Raw genomic sequence first — 19,968 nt, 5'->3', positions numbered from 1 at the left:
GGTTAGTACCTCTTGACAGACTCTGTACTGGTCTATAGCCCAGACCGTAGGGACGTGTGTGGCCAGTAGTTGGTACTGGTTCAGAGTGGTGTTGCAGGCCCGAGCACAGATCAGCCGTGTCTTCCCTACGGCGTTGTCCCCCACCACTACACACTTAATGGTCTCAACATTGGGTCTCTCGTAGTCCATACTACTGTCCAGGGCCCTGTGTGACAGGAGAGAAAATAGGCTCAATCACAATGGATGATAATGATGCAAGGTCAGGTAGTAGATAGCCTAAACAACACAGATTAACAACTTAATGTAGATACACATTTAAATTAAGACATCGGTTTATTCAAACAACCCTGAAATAGGTTCTAATAAGCAGCTATTCACATTCTTATTACTATACTGATGACATGGCAACAGGATAGTATTAACGCCGAGGTCCACTAATCTGTCACTCTGCTGCAGAACACATCTAGAGGTCAGGGAATAGAGGGAGGAGGAGGAGGAGACTGGCTCTGATCCAGAGACCTGCATCCTAAACAAATCACATCTAGAGGTCAGGGAATAGAGGGAGGAGACTGGCTCTAATCCACAGCCCTGCATCCTAAACAAATCACATCTAGAGGTCAGAGAATAGAGGGAGGAGGAGGAGGAGACTGGCTCTGATCCACAGCCCTTCATCCTAAACAAATCACATCTAGAGGTCAGGGAATAGAGGGAGGAGGAGACTGGCTCTAATCCACAGCCCTGCATCCTAAACAAATCACATCTAGAGGTCAGGGAATAGAGGGAGGAGGAGGAGGAGACTGGCTCTAATCCACAGCCCTGCATCCTAAACAAATCACATCTAGAGGTCAGGGAATAGAGGGAGGAGGAGGAGGAGACTGGCTCTAATCCACAGACCTGCATCCTAAACAAATCACATCTAGAGGTCAGGGAATAGAGGGAGGAGGAGGAGGAGACTTGCTCTAATCCACAGCCCTGCATCCTAAACAAATCACATCTAGAGGTCAGGGAATAGAGGGAGGAGGAGGAGGAGACTGGCTCTAATCCACAGCCCTGCATCCTAAACAAATCACATCTAGAGGTCAGGGAATAGAGGGAGGAGGAGGAGGAGACTGGCTCTGATCCACAGCCCTGCATCCTAAACAAATCACATCTAGAGGTCAGGGAATAGAGGGAGGAGGAGACTGGCTCTAATCCACAGCCCTGCATCCTAAACAAATCACATCTAGAGGTCAGAGAATAGAGGGAGGAGGAGACTGGCTCTAATCCACAGCCCTGCATCCTAAACAAATCACATCTAGAGGTCAGGGAATAGAGGGAGGAGGAGACTGGCTCTAACCCACAGCCCTGCATCCTAAACAAATCACATCTAGAGGTCAGAGAATAGAGGGAGGAGGAGACTGGCTCTAATCCACAGCCCTGCATCCTAAACAAATCACATCTAGAGGTCAGGGAATAGAGGGAGGAGGAGGAGGAGACTGGCTCTAATCCACAGCCCTGCATCCTAAACAAATCACATCTAGAGGTCAGGGAATAGAGGGAGGAGGAGACTGGCTCTAATCCACAGCCCTGCATCCTAAACAAATCACATCTAGAGGTCAGGGAATAGAGGGAGGAGGAGGAGGAGACTGGCTCTAATCCACAGCCCTGCATCCTAAACAAATCACATCTAGAGGTCAGGGAATAGAGGGAGGAGGAGACTGGCTCTAATCCACAGCCCTGCATCCTAAACAAATCACATCTAGAGGTCAGGGAATAGAGGGAGGAGGAGGAGGAGACTGGCTCTAATCCACAGCCCTGCATCCTAAACAAATCACATCTAGAGGTCAGGGAATAGAGGGAGGAGGAGACTGGCTCTAATCCACAGCCCTGCATCCTAAACAAATCACATCTAGAGGTCAGGGAATAGAGGAAGGAGGAGGAGACTGGCTCTAATCCACAGCCCTGCATCCTAAACAAATCACATCTAGAGGTCAGAGAATAGAGGGAGGAGGAGACTGGCTCTAATCCACAGCCCTGCATCCTAAACAAATCACATCTAGAGGTCAGAGAATAGAGGGAGGAGGAGGAGGAGACTGGCTCTGATCCACAGCCCTGCATCCTAAACAAATCACATCTAGAGGTCAGGGAATAGAGGGAGGAGGAGGAGGAGACTGGCTCTAATCCACAGCCCTGCATCCTAAACAAATCACATCTAGAGGTCAGAGAATAGAGGGAGGAGGAGGAGGAGACTGGCTCTAATCCACAGACCTGCATCCTAAACAAATCACATCTAGAGGTCAGAGAATAGAGGGAGGAGGAGGAGGAGAATGGCTCTAATCCACAGCCCTGCATCCTAAACAAATCACATCTAGAGGTCAGAGAATAGAGGGAGGAGGAGGAGGAGACTGGCTCTAATCCACAGCCCTGCATCCTAAACAAATCACATCTAGAGGTCAGGGAATAGAGGGAGGAGGAGACTGGCTCTAATCCACAGCCCTGCATCCTAAACAAATCACATCTAGAGGTCAGGGAATAGAGGGAGGAGGAGGAGGAGACTGGCTCTAATCCACAGCCCTGCATCCTAAACAAATCACATCTAGAGGTCAGGGAATAGAGGGAGGAGGAGACTGGCTCTAATCCACAGCCCTGCATCCTAAACAAATCACATCTAGAGGTCAGGGAATAGAGGGAGGAGGAGGAGGAGACTGGCTCTAATCCACAGCCCTGCATCCTAAACAAATCACATCTAGAGGTCAGGGAATAGAGGGAGGAGGAGACTGGCTCTAATCCACAGCCCTGCATCCTAAACAAATCACATCTAGAGGTCAGGGAATAGAGGAAGGAGGAGGAGACTGGCTCTAATCCACAGCCCTGCATCCTAAACAAATCACATCTAGAGGTCAGAGAATAGAGGGAGGAGGAGACTGGCTCTAATCCACAGCCCTGCATCCTAAACAAATCACATCTAGAGGTCAGAGAATAGAGGGAGGAGGAGGAGGAGACTGGCTCTGATCCACAGCCCTGCATCCTAAACAAATCACATCTAGAGGTCAGGGAATAGAGGGAGGAGGAGGAGGAGACTGGCTCTAATCCACAGCCCTGCATCCTAAACAAATCACATCTAGAGGTCAGAGAATAGAGGGAGGAGGAGGAGGAGACTGGCTCTAATCCACAGACCTGCATCCTAAACAAATCACATCTAGAGGTCAGAGAATAGAGGGAGGAGGAGGAGGAGAATGGCTCTAATCCACAGCCCTGCATCCTAAACAAATCACATCTAGAGGTCAGAGAATAGAGGGAGGAGGAGGAGGAGACTGGCTCTAATCCACAGCCCTGCATCCTAAACAAATCACATCTAGAGGTCAGGGAATAGAGGGAGGAGGAGACTGGCTCTAATCCACAGCCCTGCATCCTAAACAAATCACATCTAGAGGTCAGGGAATAGAGGGAGGAGGAGGAGGAGACTGGCTCTGATCCACAGCCCTGCATCCTAAACAAATCACATCTAGAGGTCAGAGAATAGAGGGAGGAGGAGGAGGAGACTGGCTCTAATCCACAGCCCTACATCCTAAACAAATCACATCTAGAGGTCAGAGAATAGAGGGAGGAGGAGGAGGAGACTGGCTCTGATCCACAGCCCTGCATCCTAAACAAATCACATCTAGAGGTCAGGGAATAGAGGGAGGAGGAGACTGGCTCTAATCCACAGCCCTGCATCCTAAACAAATCACATCTAGAGGTCAGGGAATAGAGGGAGGAGGAGGAGGAGACTGGCTCTAATCCACAGCCCTGCATCCTAAACAAATCACATCTAGAGGTCAGAGAATAGAGGGAGGAGGAGGAGACTGGCTCTAATCCACAGCCCTGCATCCTAAACAAATCACATCTAGAGGTCAGGGAATAGAGGGAGGAGGAGGAGGAGACTGGCTCTAATCCACAGCCCTGCATCCTAAACAAATCACATCTAGAGGTCAGGGAATAGAGGGAGGAGGAGACTGGCTCTAATCCACAGCCCTGCATCCTAAACAAATCTCATCTAGAGGTCAGAGAATAGAGGGAGGAGGAGACTGGCTCTAATCCACAGCCCTGCATCCTAAACAAATCACATCTAGAGGTCAGGGAATAGAGGGAGGAGGAGGAGGAGACTGGCTCTGATCCACAGCCCTGCATCCTAAACAAATCACATCTAGAGGTCAGGGAATAGAGGGAGGAGGAGTAGGAGACTGGCTCTAATCCACAGCCCTGCATCCTAAACAAATCACATCTAGAGGTCAGAGAATAGAGGGAGGAGGAGGAGGAGACTGGCTCTAATCCACAGCCCTGCATCCTAAACAAATCACATCTAGAGGTCAGAGAATAGAGGGAGGAGGAGGAGGAGACTGGCTCTAATCCACAGCCCTGCATCCTAAACAAATCACATCTAGAGGTCAGAGAATAGAGGGAGGAGGAGACTGGCTCTAATCCACAGCCCTGCATCCTAAACAAATCACATCTAGAGGTCAGGGAATAGAGGGAGGAGGAGACTGGCTCTAATCCACAGCCTTGCATCCTAAACAAATCACATCTAGAGGTCAGAGAATAGAGGGAGGAGGAGGAGGAGACTGGCTCTGATCCAGAGACCTGCATCCTAAACAAATCACATCTAGAGGTCAGAGAATAGAGGGAGGAGGAGGAGGAGACTGGCTCTAATCCACAGCCCTGCATCCTAAACAAATCACATCTAGAGGTCAGGGAATAGAGGGAGGAGGAGGAGGAGACTGTATCTAATCCACAGCCCTGCATCCTAAACAAATCACATCTAGAGGTCAGGGAATAGAGGGAGGAGGAGACTGGCTCTAATCCACAGCCCTGCATCCTAAACAAATCACATCTAGAGGTCAGATAATAGAGGGAGGAGGAGACTGGCTCTAATCCACAGCCCTGCATCCTAAACAAATCACATCTAGAGGTCAGAGAATAGAGGGAGGAGGAGGAGGAGACTGGCTCTGATCCACAGCCCTGCATCCTAAACAAATCACATCTAGAGGTCAGAGAATAGAGGGAGGAGGAGGAGGAGACTGGCTCTAATCCACAGCCCTGCATCCTAAACAAATCACATCTAGAGGTCAGATAATAGAGGGAGGAGGAGACTGGCTCTAATCCACAGCCCTGCATCCTAAACAAATCACATCTAGAGGTCAGAGAATAGAGGGAGGAGGAGGAGGAGACTGGCTCTGATCCACAGCCTTGCATCCTAAACAAATCACATCTAGAGGTCAGAGAATAGAGGGAGGAGGAGGAGGAGACTGGCTCTAATCCACAGCCCTGCATCCTAAACAAATCACATCTAGAGGTCAGGGAATAGAGGGAGGAGGAGGAGGAGACTGTATCTAATCCACAGCCCTGCATCCTAAACAAATCACATCTAGAGGTCAGGGAATAGAGGGAGGAGGAGACTGGCTCTAATCCACAGCCCTGCATCCTAAACAAATCACATCTAGAGGTCAGATAATAGAGGGAGGAGGAGACTGGCTCTAATCCACAGCCCTGCATCCTAAACAAATCACATCTAGAGGTCAGAGAATAGAGGGAGGAGGAGGAGGAGACTGGCTCTGATCCACAGCCCTGCATCCTAAACAAATCACATCTAGAGGTCAGAGAATAGAGGGAGGAGGAGGAGGAGACTGGCTCTAATCCACAGCCCTGCATCCTAAACAAATCACATCTAGAGGTCAGGGAATAGAGGGAGGAGGAGGAGGAGACTGGCTCTAATCCACAGCCCTGCATCCTAAACAAATCACATCTAGAGGTCAGAGAATAGAGGGAGGAGGAGGAGGAGACTGGCTCTAATCCACAGCCCTGCATCCTAAACAAATCACATCTAGAGGTCAGGGAATAGAGGGAGGAGGAGACTGGCTCTAATCCACAGCCCTGCATCCTAAACAAATCACATCTAGAGGTCAGGAAATAGAGGGAGGAGGAGGAGGAGACTGGCTCTGATCCACAGCCCTGCATCCTAAACAAATCACATCTAGAGGTCAGATAATAGAGGGAGGAGGAGGAGGAGACTGGCTCTAATCCACAGCCCTGCATCCTAAACAAATCACATCTAGAGGTCAGAGAATAGAGGGAGGAAGAGGAGGAGACTGGCTCTGATCCACAGCCCTGCATCCTAAACAAATCACATCTAGAGGTCAGGGAATAGAGGGAGGAGGAGACTGGCTCTAATCCACAGCCCTGCATCCTAAACAAATCACATCTAGAGGTCAGGGAATAGAGGGAGGAGGAGGAGGAGACTGGCTCTAATCCACAGCCCTGCATCCTAAACAAATCACATCTAGAGGTCAGGGAATAGAGGGAGGAGGAGGAGGAGACTGGCTCTAATCCACAGCCCTGCATCCTAAACAAATCACATCTAGAGGTCAGAGAATAGAGGGAGGAGGAGGAGGAGACTGGCTCTAATCCACAGCCCTGCATCCTAAACAAATCACATCTAGAGGTCAGGGAATAGAGGGAGGAGGAGACTGGCTCTAATCCACAGCCCTGCATCCTAAACAAATCACATCTAGAGGTCAGGGAATAGAGGGAGGAGGAGACTGGCTCTAATCCACAGCCCTGCATCCTAAACAAATCACATCTAGAGGTCAGGGAATAGAGGGAGGAGGAGACTGGCTCTGATCCACAGCCCTGCATCCTAAACAAATCACATCTAGAGGTCAGAGAATAGAGGGAGGAGGAGGAGGAGACTGGCTCTAATCCACAGCCCTGCATCCTAAACAAATCACATCTAGAGGTCAGAGAATAGAGGGAGGAGGAGGAGGAGACTGGCTCTGATCCACAGCCCTGCATCCTAAACAAATCACATCTAGAGGTCAGGGAATAGAGGGAGGAGGAGACTGGCTCTAATCCACAGCCCTGCATCCTAAACAAATCACATCTAGAGGTCAGGGAATAGAGGGAGGAGGAGGAGACTGGCTCTAATCCACAGCCCTGCATCCTAAACAAATCACATCTAGAGGTCAGAGAATAGAGGGAGGAGGAGGAGACTGGCTCTAATCCACAGCCCTGCATCCTAAACAAATCACATCTAGAGGTCAGGGAATAGAGGGAGGAGGAGGAGGAGACTGGCTCTAATCCACAGCCCTGCATCCTAAACAAATCACATCTAGAGGTCAGGGAATAGAGGGAGGAGGAGACTGGCTCTAATCCACAGCCCTGCATCCTAAACAAATCACATCTCGAGGTCAGAGAATAGAGGGAGGAGGAGACTGGCTCTAATCCACAGCCCTGCATCCTAAACAAATCACATCTAGAGGTCAGGGAATAGAGGGAGGAGGAGACTGGCTCTGATCCACAGCCCTGCATCCTAAACAAATCACATCTAGAGGTCAGAGAATAGAGGGAGGAGGAGGAGGAGACTGACTCTAATCCACAGCCCTGCATCCTAAACAAATCACATCTAGAGGTCAGGGAATAGAGGGAGGAGGAGACTGGCTCTAATCCACAGCCCTGCATCCTAAACAAATCACATCTAGAGGTCAGGGAATAGAGGGAGGAGGAGGAGGAGACTGGCTCTAATCCACAGCCCTGCATCCTAAACAAATCACATCTCGAGGTCAGAGAATAGAGGGAGGAGGAGACTGGCTCTAATCCACAGCCCTGCATCCTAAACAAATCACATCTAGAGGTCAGGGAATAGAGGGAGGAGGAGACTGGCTCTGATCCACAGCCCTGCATCCTAAACAAATCACATCTAGAGGTCAGAGAATAGAGGGAGGAGGAGGAGGAGACTGACTCTAATCCACAGCCCTGCATCCTAAACAAATCACATCTAGAGGTCAGGGAATAGAGGGAGGAGGAGACTGGCTCTAATCCACAGCCCTGCATCCTAAACAAATCACATCTAGAGGTCAGGGAATAGAGGGAGGAGGAGGAGGAGACTGGCTCTAATCCACAGCCCTGCATCCTAAACAAATCACATCTAGAGGTCAGAGAATAGAGGGAGGAGGAGACTGGCTCTAATCCACAGCCCTGCATCCTAAACAAATCACATCTAGAGGTCAGGGAATAGAGGGAGGAAGAGGAGGAGACTGGCTCTAATCCACAGCCCTGCATCCTAAACAAATCACATCTAGAGGTCAGGGAATAGAGGGAGGAGGAGGAGGAGACTGGCTCTAATCCACAGCCCTGCATCCTAAACAAATCACATCTAGAGGTCAGAGAATAGAGGGAGGAGGAGACTGGCTCTAATCCACAGCCCTGCATCCTAAACAAATCACATCTAGAGGTCAGGGAATAGAGGGAGGAGGAGGAGGAGACTGGCTCTGATCCACAGCCCTGCATCCTAAACAAATCACATCTAGAGGTCAGGGAATAGAGGGAGGAGGAGGAGGAGACTGGCTCTAATCCACAGCCCTGCATCCTAAACAAATCACATCTAGAGGTCAGAGAATAGAGGGAGGAGGAGGAGGAGACTGGCTCTAATCCACAGCCCTGCATCCTAAACAAATCACATCTAGAGGTCAGGGAATAGAGGGAGGAGGAGACTGGCTCTAATCCACAGCCCTGCATCCTAAACAAATCACATCTAGAGGTCAGGGAATAGAGGGAGGAGGAGGAGGAGACTGGCTCTGATCCACAGCCCTGCATCCTAAACAAATCACATCTAGAGGTCAGAGAATAGAGGGAGGAGGAGGAGGAGACTGGCTCTAATCCACAGCCCTGCATCCTAAACAAATCACATCTAGAGGTCAGAGAATAGAGGGAGGAGGAGACTGGCTCTAATCCACAGCCCTGCATCCTAAACAAATCACATCTAGAGGTCAGGGAATAGAGGGAGGAAGAGGAGGAGACTGGCTCTAATCCACAGCCCTGCATCCTAAACAAATCACATCTAGAGGTCAGGGAATAGAGGGAGGAGGAGGAGGAGACTGGCTCTAATCCACAGCCCTGCATCCTAAACAAATCACATCTAGAGGTCAGAGAATAGAGGGAGGAGGAGACTGGCTCTAATCCACAGCCCTGCATCCTAAACAAATCACATCTAGAGGTCAGGGAATAGAGGGAGGAGGAGGAGGAGACTGGCTCTGATCCACAGCCCTGCATCCTAAACAAATCACATCTAGAGGTCAGGGAATAGAGGGAGGAGGAGGAGGAGACTGGCTCTAATCCACAGCCCTGCATCCTAAACAAATCACATCTAGAGGTCAGAGAATAGAGGGAGGAGGAGGAGGAGACTGGCTCTAATCCACAGCCCTGCATCCTAAACAAATCACATCTAGAGGTCAGGGAATAGAGGGAGGAGGAGACTGGCTCTAATCCACAGCCCTGCATCCTAAACAAATCACATCTAGAGGTCAGGGAATAGAGGGAGGAGGAGACTGGCTCTAATCCACAGCCCTGCATCCTAAACAAATCACATCTAGAGGTCAGGGAATAGAGGGAGGAGGAGACTGGCTCTGATCCACAGCCCTGCATCCTAAACAAATCACATCTAGAGGTCAGAGAATAGAGGGAGGAGGAGGAGGAGACTGGCTCTAATCCACAGCCCTGCATCCTAAACAAATCACATCTAGAGGTCAGAGAAAAGAGGGAGGAGGAGGAGGAGACTGGCTCTGATCCACAGCCCTGCATCCTAAACAAATCACATCTAGAGGTCAGGGAATAGAGGGAGGAGGAGACTGGCTCTAATCCACAGCCCTGCATCCTAAACAAATCACATCTAGAGGTCAGGGAATAGAGGGAGGAGGAGGAGACTGGCTCTAATCCACAGCCCTGCATCCTAAACAAATCACATCTAGAGGTCAGAGAATAGAGGGAGGAGGAGGAGACTGGCTCTAATCCACAGCCCTGCATCCTAAACAAATCACATCTAGAGGTCAGGGAATAGAGGGAGGAGGAGGAGGAGACTGGCTCTAATCCACAGCCCTGCATCCTAAACAAATCACATCTAGAGGTCAGGGAATAGAGGGAGGAGGAGACTGGCTCTAATCCACAGCCCTGCATCCTAAACAAATCACATCTAGAGGTCAGGGAATAGAGGGAGGAGGAGACTGGCTCTGATCCACAGCCCTGCATCCTAAACAAATCACATCTAGAGGTCAGAGAATAGAGGGAGGAGGAGGAGGAGACTGACTCTAATCCACAGCCCTGCATCCTAAACAAATCACATCTAGAGGTCAGGGAATAGAGGGAGGAGGAGACTGGCTCTAATCCACAGCCCTGCATCCTAAACAAATCACATCTAGAGGTCAGGGAATAGAGGGAGGAGGAGGAGGAGACTGGCTCTGATCCACAGCCCTGCATCCTAAACAAATCACATCTAGAGGTCAGAGAATAGAGGGAGGAGGAGGAGGAGACTGGCTCTAATCCACAGCCCTGCATCCTAAACAAATCACATCTAGAGGTCAGAGAATAGAGGGAGGAGGAGACTGGCTCTAATCCACAGCCCTGGATCCTAAACAAATCACATCTAGAGGTCAGGGAATAGAGGGAGGAAGAGGAGGAGACTGGCTCTAATCCACAGCCCTGCATCCTAAACAAATCACATCTAGAGGTCAGGGAATAGAGGGAGGAGGAGGAGGAGACTGGCTCTGATCCACAGCCCTGCATCCTAAACAAATCACATCTAGAGGTCAGGGAATAGAGGGAGGAGGAGGAGGAGACTGGCTCTAATCCACAGCCCTGCATCCTAAACAAATCACATCTAGAGGTCAGAGAATAGAGGGAGGAGGAGACTGGCCTCGGGTAAAGAGGGGCCAGCTGAAAGGTCTCGGGTAAAGAGGGGCCAGCTGAAAGGTCTCGGGTAAAGAGGGGCCAGCTGAAAGGACTCGGGTAAAGAGGGGCCAGCTGAAAGGTCTCGGGTAAAGAGGGGCCAGCTGAAAGGTGTCGGGTAAAGAGGGGCCAGCTGAAAGGTGTCGGGTAAAGAGGGGCCAGCTGAAAGGTGTCGGGTAAAGAGGGGCCAGCTGAAAGGTGCCGGGTAAAGAGGGGCCAGCTGAAAGGTGCCGGGTAAAGAGGGGCCAGCTGAAAGGTGCCGGGTAAAGAGGGGCCAGCTGAAAGGTGCCGGGTAAAAAGGGGCCAGCTGAAAGGTGCCGGGTAAAAAGGGGCCAGCTGAAAGGTCTCGGGTAAACAGGGGCCAGCTGAAAGGTCTCGGGTAAACAGGGGCCAGCTGAAAGGTCTCGGGTAAAGAGGGGCCAGCTGAAAGGACTCGGGTAAAGAGGGGCTAGCTTAAAGGTCTCGGGTAAAGAGGGGCCAGCTGAATGGTCTCGGGTAAAGAGGGGCCAGCTGAAAGGACTCGGGTAAAGAGGGGCCAGCTTAAAGGTGTCGGGTAAAGAGGGGCCAGCTTAAAGGACTCGGGTAAAGAGGGGCCAGCTTAAAGGTCTCGGGTAAAGAGGGGCCAGCTGAAAGGACTCGGGTAAACAGGGGCCAGCTGAAAGGACTCGGATAAAGAGGGGCCAGCTGAAAGGACTCGGGTAAAGAGGGGCCAGCTGAAAGGTGCCGGGTAAAAAGGGGCCAGCTGAAAGGTCTCGGGTAAAGAGGGGCCAGCTGAAAGGTGCCGGGTAAAAAGGGGCCAGCTCAAAGGTGTCGGGTAAAGAGGGGCCAGCTGAAAGGTGTCGGGTAAAGAGGGGCCAGCTGAAAGGACTCGGGTAAAGAGGGGCCAGCTGAAAGGTCTCGGGTAAAGAGGGGCCAGCTGAAAGGACTCGGGTAAAGAGGGGCCAGCTGAAAGGTGTCTGGTAAAGAGGGGCCAGCTGAAAGGTGTCTGGTAAAGAGGGGCCAGCTGAAAGGTGTCTGGTAAAGAGGGGCCAGCTGAAAGGTGTCGGGTAAAGAGGGGCCAGCTGAAAGGACTCGGGTAAAGAGGGGCCAGCTGAAAGGTGTCTGGTAAAGAGGGGCCAGCTGAAAGGTCTCGGGTAAAGAGGGGCCAGCTGAAAGGTCTCGGGTAAAGAGGGGCCAGCTGAAAGGACTCGGGTAAAGAGGGGCCAGCTGAAAGGTGTCGGGTAAAGAGGGGCCAGCTGAAAGGTGTCGGGTAAAGAGGGGCCAGCTGAAAGGTGTCGGGTAAAGAGGGGCCAGCTGAAAGGTGTCGGGTAAAGAGGGGCCAGCTGAAAGGTGTCTGGTAAAGAGGGGCCAGCTGAAAGGTGTCGGGTAAAGAGGGGCCAGCTGAAAGGACTCGGGTAAAGAGGGGCCAGCTGAAAGGTGTCTGGTAAAGAGGGGCCAGCTGAAAGGACTCGGGTAAAGAGGGGCCAGCTGAAAGGTCTCGGGTAAAGAGGGGCCAGCTGAAAGGTGTCGGGTAAAGAGGGGCCAGCTGAAAGGTGTCGGGTAAAGAGGGGCCAGCTGAAAGGTGCCGGGTAAAGAGGGGCCAGCTGAAAGGTGCCGGGTAAAGAGGGGCCAGCTGAAAGGTGCCGGGTAAAGAGGGGCCAGCTGAAAGGTGCCGGGTAAAGAGGGGCCAGCTGAAAGGTGCCGGGTAAAAAGGGGCCAGCTGAAAGGTCTCGGGTAAAGAGGGGCCAGCTGAAAGGTCTCGGGTAAACAGGGGCCAGCTGAAAGGTCTCGGGTAAAGAGGGGCCAGCTGAAAGGACTCGGGTAAAGAGGGGCCAGCTTAAAGGTCTCGGGTAAAGAGGGGCCAGCTGAATGGTCTCGGGTAAAGAGGGGCCAGCTGAAAGGACTCGGGTAAAGAGGGGCCAGGTTAAAGGTGTCGGGTAAAGAGGGGCCAGCTTAAAGGACTCAGGTAAAGAGGGGCCAGCTTAAAGGTCTCGGGTAAAGAGGGGCCAGCTTAAAGGACTCAGGTAAAGAGGGGCCAGCTTAAAGGTCTCGGGTAAAGAGGGGCCAGCTGAAAGGACTCGGGTAAACAGGGGCCAGCTGAAAGGACTCGGATAAAGAGGGGCCAGCTGAAAGGACTCGGGTAAAGAGGGGCCAGCTGAAAGGACTCGGGTAAAGAGGGGCCAGCTGAAAGGTCTCGGGTAAAGAGGGGCCAGCTGAAAGGACTCGGGTAAAGAGGGGCCAGCTGAAAGGTCTCGGGTAAAGAGGGGCCAGCTGAAAGGTGTCGGGTAAAGAGGGGCCAGCTGAAAGGTGTCGGGTAAAGAGGGGCCAGCTGAAAGGTGTCGGGTAAAGAGGGGCCAGCTGAAAGGTGCCGGGTAAAGAGGGGCCAGCTGAAAGGTGCCGGGTAAAGAGGGGCCAGCTGAAAGGTGCCGGGTAAAAAGGGGCCAGCTGAAAGGTGCCGGGTAAAAAGGGGCCAGCTGAAAGGTGTTGGGTAAAGAGGGGCCAGCTGAAAGGCCTCGGGTAAAGAGGGGCCAGCTGAAAGGTGTCTGGTAAAGAGGGGCCAGCTGAAAGGTCTCGGGTAAAGAGGGGCCAGCTGAAAGGACTCGGGTAAAGAGGGGCCAGCTGAAAGGTGTCTGGTAAAGAGGGGCCAGCTGAAAGGTCTCGGGTAAAGAGGGGCCAGCTGAAAGGACTCGGGTAAAGAGGGGCCAGCTGAAAGGTCTCGGGTAAAGAGGGGCCAGCTGAAAGGTGTCGGGTAAAGAGGGGCCAGCTGAAAGGTGTCGGGTAAAGAGGGGCCAGCTGAAAGGTGCCGGGTAAAGAGGGGCCAGCTGAAAGGTGCCGGGTAAAGAGGGGCCAGCTGAAAGGTGCCGGGTAAAGAGGGGCCAGCTGAAAGGTGCCGGGTAAAAAGGGGCCAGCTGAAAGGTGCCGGGTAAAAAGGGGCCAGCTGAAAGGTCTCGGGTAAAGAGGGGCCAGCTGAAAGGTCTCGGGTAAACAGGGGCCAGCTGAAAGGTCTCGGGTAAAGAGGGGCCAGCTGAAAGGACTCGGGTAAAGAGGGGCCAGCTTAAAGGTCTCGGGTAAAGAGGGGCCAGCTGAATGGTCTCGGGTAAAGAGGGGCCAGCTGAAAGGACTCGGGTAAAGAGGGGCCAGGTTAAAGGTGTCGGGTAAAGAGGGGCCAGCTTAAAGGACTCAGGTAAAGAGGGGCCAGCTTAAAGGTCTCGGGTAAAGAGGGGCCAGCTGAAAGGACTCGGGTAAACAGGGGCCAGCTGAAAGGACTCGGATAAAGAGGGGCCAGCTGAAAGGACTCGGGTAAAGAGGGGCCAGCTGAAAGGACTCTGGTAAAGAGGGGCCAGCTTAAAGGTGCCGGGTAAAAAGGGGCCAGCTGAAAAGTCTCGGGTAATGAGGGGCCAGCTGAAAGGTGCCGGGTAAAAAGGGGCCAGCTGAAAGGTGTCGGGTAAAGAGGGGCCAGCTGAAAGGTGTCGGGTAAAGAGGGGCCAGCTGAAAGGACTCGGGTAAAGAGGGGCCAGCTGAAAGGACTCGGGTAAAGAGGGGCCAGCTGAAAGGTGCCGGGTAAAAAGGGGCCAGCTGAAAGGTCTCGGGTAAAGAGGGGCCAGCTGAAAGGTGCCGGGTAAAAAGGGGCCAGCTGAAAGGTGTCGGGTAAAGAGGGGCCAGCTGAAAGGTGTCGGGTAAAGAGGGGCCAGCTGAAAGGACTCGGGTAAAGAGGGGCCAGCTGAAAGGTGTCGGGTAAAAAGGGGCCAGCTGAAAGGTGTCGGGTAAAGAGGGGCCAGCTGAAAGGACTCGGGTAAAGAGGGGCCAGCTGAAATGTCTCGGGTAAAGAGGGGCCAGCTGAAAGGGCTCGGGTAAAGAGGGGCCAGCTGAATGGTAGTCCTACTGTATGACATTCAGAACAGTTGACTTCAGTAGCTAAGAGGAGGGAACACGGGCCTAGTCAACACCAGTGATGCTACTCTGAAAGAGGAGGGAACACGGGCCTAGTCAACACCAGTGATGCTACTCTGAAAGAGGAGGGAACACGGGCCTAGTCAACACCAGTGATGCTACTCTGAAAGAGGAGGGAACACGGGCCTAGTCAACACCAGTGATGCTACTCTGAAAGAGGAGGGAACACGGGCCTAGTCAACACCAGTGATGCTACTCTGAAAGAGGAGGGAACACGGGCCTAGTCAACACCAGTGATGCTACTCTGAAAGAGGAGGGAACACGGGCCTAGTCAACACCAGTGATGCTACTCTGAAAGAGGAGGGAACACGGGCCTAGTCAACACCAGTGATGCTACTCTGAAAGAGGAGGGAACACGGGCCTAGTCAACACCAGTGATGCTACTCTGAAAGAGGAGGGAACACGGGCCTAGTCAACACCAGTGATGCTACTCTGAAAGAGGAGGGAACACGGGCCTAGTCAACACCAGTGATGCTACTCTGAAAGAGGAGGGAACACGGGCCTAGTCAACACCAGTGATGCTACTCTGAAAGAGGAGGGAACACGGGCCTAGTCAACACCAGTGATGCTACTCTGAAAGAGGAGGGAACACGGGCCTAGTCAACACCAGTGATGCTACTCTGAAAGAGGAGGGAACACGGGCCTAGTCAACACCAGTGATGCTACTCTGAAAGAGGAGGGAACACGGGCCTAGTCAACACCAGTGATGCTACTCTGAAAGAGGAGGGAACACGGGCCTAGTCAACACCAGTGATGCTACTCTGAAAGAGGAGGGAACACGGGCCTAGTCAACACCAGTGATGCTACTCTGAAAGAGGAGGGAACACGGGCCTAGTCAACACCAGTGATGCTACTCTGAAAGAGGAGGGAACACGGGCCTAGTCAACACCAGTGATGCTACTCTGAAAGAGGAGGGAACACGGGCCTAGTCAACACCAGTGATGCTACTCTGAAAGAGGAGGGAACACGGGCCTAGTCAACACCAGTGATCCTACTCTGAAAGAGGAGGGAACACGGGCCTAGTCAACACCAGTGATGCTACTCTGAAAGAGGAGGGAACACGGGCCTAGTCAACACCAGTGATGCTACTCTGAAAGAGGAGGGAACACGGGCCTAGTCAACACCAGTGATGCTACTCTGAAAGAGGAGGGAACACGGGCCTAGTCAACACCAGTGATGCTACTCTGAAAGAGGAGGGAACGGGCCTAGTCAACACCAGTGATGCTACTCTGAAAGAGGAGGGAACACGGGCCTAGTCAACACCAGTGATGCTACTCTGAAAGAGGAGGGAACACGGGCCTAGTCAACACCAGTGATGCTACTCTGAAAGAGGAGGGAACACGGGCCTAGTCAACACCAGTGATGCTACTCTGAAAGAGGAGGGAACACGGGCCTAGTCAACACCAGTGATGCTACTCTGAAAGAGGAGGGAACACGGGCCTAGTCAACACCAGTGATGCTACTCTGAAAGAGGAGGGAACATGGGCCTAGTCAACACCAGTGATGCTACTCTGAAAGAGGAGGGAACACGGGCCTAGTCAACACCAGTGATGCTACTCTGAAAGAGGAGGGAACACGGGCCTAGTCAACACCAGTGATGCTACTCTGAAAGAGGAGGGAACACGGGCCTAGTCAACACCAGTGATGCTACTCTGAAAGAGGAGGGAACACGGGCCTAGTCAACACCAGTGATGCTACTCTGAAAGAGGAGGGAACACGGGCCTAGTCAACACCAGTGATGCTACTCTGAAAGAGGAGGGAACACGGGCCTAGTCAACACCAGTGATGCTACTCTGAAAGAGGAGGGAACGGGCCTAGTCAACACCAGTGATGCTACTCTGAAAGAGGAGGGAACACGGGCCTAGTCAACACCAGTGATGCTACTCTGAAAGAGGAGGGAACACGGGCCTAGTCAACACCAGTGATGCTACTCTGAAAGAGGAGGGAACACGGGCCTAGTCAACACCAGTGATGCTACTCTGAAAGAGGAGGGAACACGGGCCTAGTCAACACCAGTGATGCTACTCTGAAAGAGGAGGGAACACGGGCCTAGTCAACACCAGTGATGCTACTCTGAAAGAGGAGGGAACACGGGCCTAGTCAACACCAGTGATGCTACTCTGAAAGAGGAGGGAACACGGGCCTAGTCAACACCAGTGATGCTACTCTGAAAGAGGAGGGAACACGGGCCTAGTCAACACCAGTGATGCTACTCTGAAAGAGGAGGGGACACGGGCCTAGTCAACACCAGTGATGCTACTCTGAAAGAGGAAGGAACGGGCCTAGTCAACACCAGTGATGCTACTCTGAAAGAGGAGGGAACACGGGCCTAGTCAACACCAGTGATGCTACTCTGAAAGAGGAGGGAACACGGGCCTAGTCAACACCAGTGATGCTACTCTGAAAGAGGAGGGAACGGAGTGTAACAACATGTCAGAGGTGAAGAATTTCACTGTTCCCTGCAATTACATTTGCGACCCTGTGCATCAAATCAAATGTATTTATATAGCCCTTCGTACATCAGCTGATATCTCAAAGTGCTGTACAGAAACCCAGCCTAAAACCCCAAACAGCAAGCAATGCAGGTGTAGAAGCACGGTGGCTAGGAAAAACTCCCTAGAAAGGCCAGAACCTAGGAAGAAACCTAGAGAGGAACCAGGCTATGAGGGGTGGCCAGTCCTCTTCTGGCTGTGCCGGGTGGAGATTATAACAGAACATGGCCAAGATGTTCAAATGTTCATAAATGATAATAATAATCACAGTAGTTGCATGTGACTAATAAACTAATCTAATTAGCTACATACATGTTTTATAACATGACTTGTTAACCATTTCAGAAGATAGTTGATGGGAGTCTGCTGCTTGTCATAATCCCTCTGTGATGTCATAATCCCTCTGTGATGTCATAATCCCTCTGTGATGTCATTTAGCTGCATGTCAACAAAGTCTTTAACTGTTTCCAAACCTCCACAATGTGTTTCACAACCAGACTGCTGTAGTTTACTCTAAATGGACACTAACTTGGGACTCAAATAATGACATCAATTAAATAATGTAACAAGAATAGTATCATTGCAAGATATAATTTGTATCCACACATTAAAATGAGTTAAAGTGCATCTCGACTCACCTACAGTGTAAGTGCCAAGCACAACTCTGTAATGAAATAACAATGAGAGGACAGACACCACCCTAGTCCTGGTTCCGGTTGGCCAAGATGTCATAACAGAAGCACCTACCGTTCTCCAGGGCTGAGTGAGTGTGATCTGGTCGACCAAAACTACAGTCAGGAGGTCAGAGTACGATTCAATAATTGCAGGTAGCTCGATGGCTACTGTACAAATAAGAACCGCTCGCCGCTCGCTAGGCAACTACTGCAAGATCATGTCGTAACTGGTATCACGCCCCAGTTCGTTGACCGGTAATCCTTTCCTCCCTTCCCAATGTAACAATAACCACTACTACGTATCTAGCTTCATTGTCCGGGCTGCCTTCAGAAGTACTCTGTCCTTCCCCATCCGAAAGCGCATCGGTAAAAAAATAATAATCTGCAGCCACACAACACGGAACAAAACGACGTGATGCTGCTTCCACGGTGACGTCAGGCCCGTCCGTTCTATTTATAGCGCGAGGCGAGCTACGGTTTCATTCAGAAAAACCAGGTGGTTCAGCCCGCTACCGGAGAGGTTATACCGGTACGGCCGGTGCCTACGTTTGGAGCGCAGTGAGAGTCGAGTGGAGACAAACGGATTCGGTTCAGTCAGTCGTCCTGATTCCCAGTTAGCGGATTTATGTATATGTCTAGAAATGTCAGTGATCATTTGAAACTTGTCTGCCGAAGTTGTGGCGTGGGAGTGTTCAGAATCATTCCGTTCTATCGGAATAATAGTATTATTTATTTATTTTTACAAAAATGTCTCTTTAGACCGACATTAAATGCCATAGTTGTACATTTCCGTCTAAAACCACTACAATGAATGTGCTTTATCTTTAACCCTGGTCTGATATTGGCTACACTATATCCAGCTACTTCCAGCTCCAGCGGGAGCGATGACACTGATGTGGCCCATGTAGTATCACATCCGGCCGTGTTTAGGAGTCCCATTGGGCGGCGCACATTTCTCCCAGCGTCGTCCGGGTTTGGCCCGGGGCAGGCCGTCATTGTAAATAATAATTTGTTTGTTAACTGACTGGCCAAGTTAAATAAAGGTTAAATAAACAAAATAGAAATGTTGTGATGTCGGCTTGCAGCGCAAACTCTCCCCATTGAGCAGTGTAGACTGTATCACGGTGACATCCCGACGGTTACTACCACGACTACAAGTTATGTATCGTGTAGGCTGCTATCCTACCTGTAATAAAATCAAGTGGGACGGAACAAATTGAAGATGGTGACCAATACTACAAGTTCTTTCTCCCTCGGCCATCGAAATAAACAGCACTTTCTTTTACAGGTTTGAACTAGTGCCGTGCTGCTTCTGTTGCTAAACGTTATCGGAGGGGTTTATCAGGACGACTGACTGAACCGAATCCATTTGTCAGACATTTGGAGACAGAGAGAGACCAGGCAGGGAGGGACGCTGCCCGCTGGAGACAGAGAGAGACCAGGCAGGGAGGGACGCTGCCCGCTGGAGACAGAGAGAGACCAGGCAGGGAGGGACGCTGCCCGCTGGAGACAGAGAGAGACCGGGCAGGGAGGGACCAGGCAGGGAGGGACGCTGCTGAGCTGGAGACAGAGAGAGACCGGGCAGGGAGGGACGCTGCTGAGCTGGAGACAGAGAGAGACCGGGCAGGGAGGGACGCTGCTGAGCTGGAGACAGAGAGAGACCGGGCAGGGAGGGACGCTGCTGAGCTGGAGACAGAGAGAGACCGGGCAGGGAGGGACGCTGCTGAGCTGGAGACAGAGAGAGACCAGGCAGGGAGGGACCCTGCTGAGCTGGAGACAGAGAGAGACCGGGCAGGGAGGGACGCTGCTGAGCTGGAGACAGAGAGAGACCAGGCAGGGAGGGACGCTGCCCGCTGGAGACAGAGAGAGACCGGGCAGGGAGGGACGCTGCCCGCTGGAGACAGAGAGAGACCGGGCAGGGAGGGACGCTGCTGAGCTGGAGACAGAGAGAGACCGGGCAGGGAGGGACGCTGCTGAGCTGGAGACAGAGAGAGAGACCGGGCAGGGAGGGACGCTGCTGAGCTGGAGACAGAGAGACCGGGCAGGGAGGGACGCTGCTGAGCTGGAGATAGAGAGAGATCGGACAGGGAGGGACGCTGCTGAGCTGGAGACAGAGAGAGACCGGGCAGGGAGGGACGCTG

General features: G+C 52.0%; 1 protein-coding gene across 1 annotated transcript in view; it reads right to left on the bottom strand.

The window, feature by feature from the left end:
• Positions 1 to 18,465, bottom strand: part of rhobtb1 (Rho related BTB domain containing 1) — a 46,205-nt gene extending 27,740 nt beyond the window's left edge. Inside the window, exons 1-2 of the mRNA XM_071394766.1 lie at positions 17,901 to 18,465; positions 10 to 205 (exon numbers count right to left, since the gene is read on the bottom strand). Coding sequence (XP_071250867.1) covers positions 10 to 189 — 180 coding nt within the window. The 5' untranslated portion in view covers positions 190 to 205; positions 17,901 to 18,465. The remainder of the gene's footprint in view (positions 1 to 9; positions 206 to 17,900) is intronic.
• Between the last annotated feature and the right edge of the window lie 1,503 nt (positions 18,466 to 19,968).

The sequence above is a fragment of the Salvelinus alpinus genome, chromosome 3 (genome assembly GCF_045679555.1).
Source record: "Salvelinus alpinus chromosome 3, SLU_Salpinus.1, whole genome shotgun sequence".
Classification (NCBI taxonomy): Eukaryota; Metazoa; Chordata; class Actinopteri; order Salmoniformes; family Salmonidae; genus Salvelinus; species Salvelinus alpinus.
This window is presented reverse-complemented; position numbering and strand designations above follow the sequence as displayed.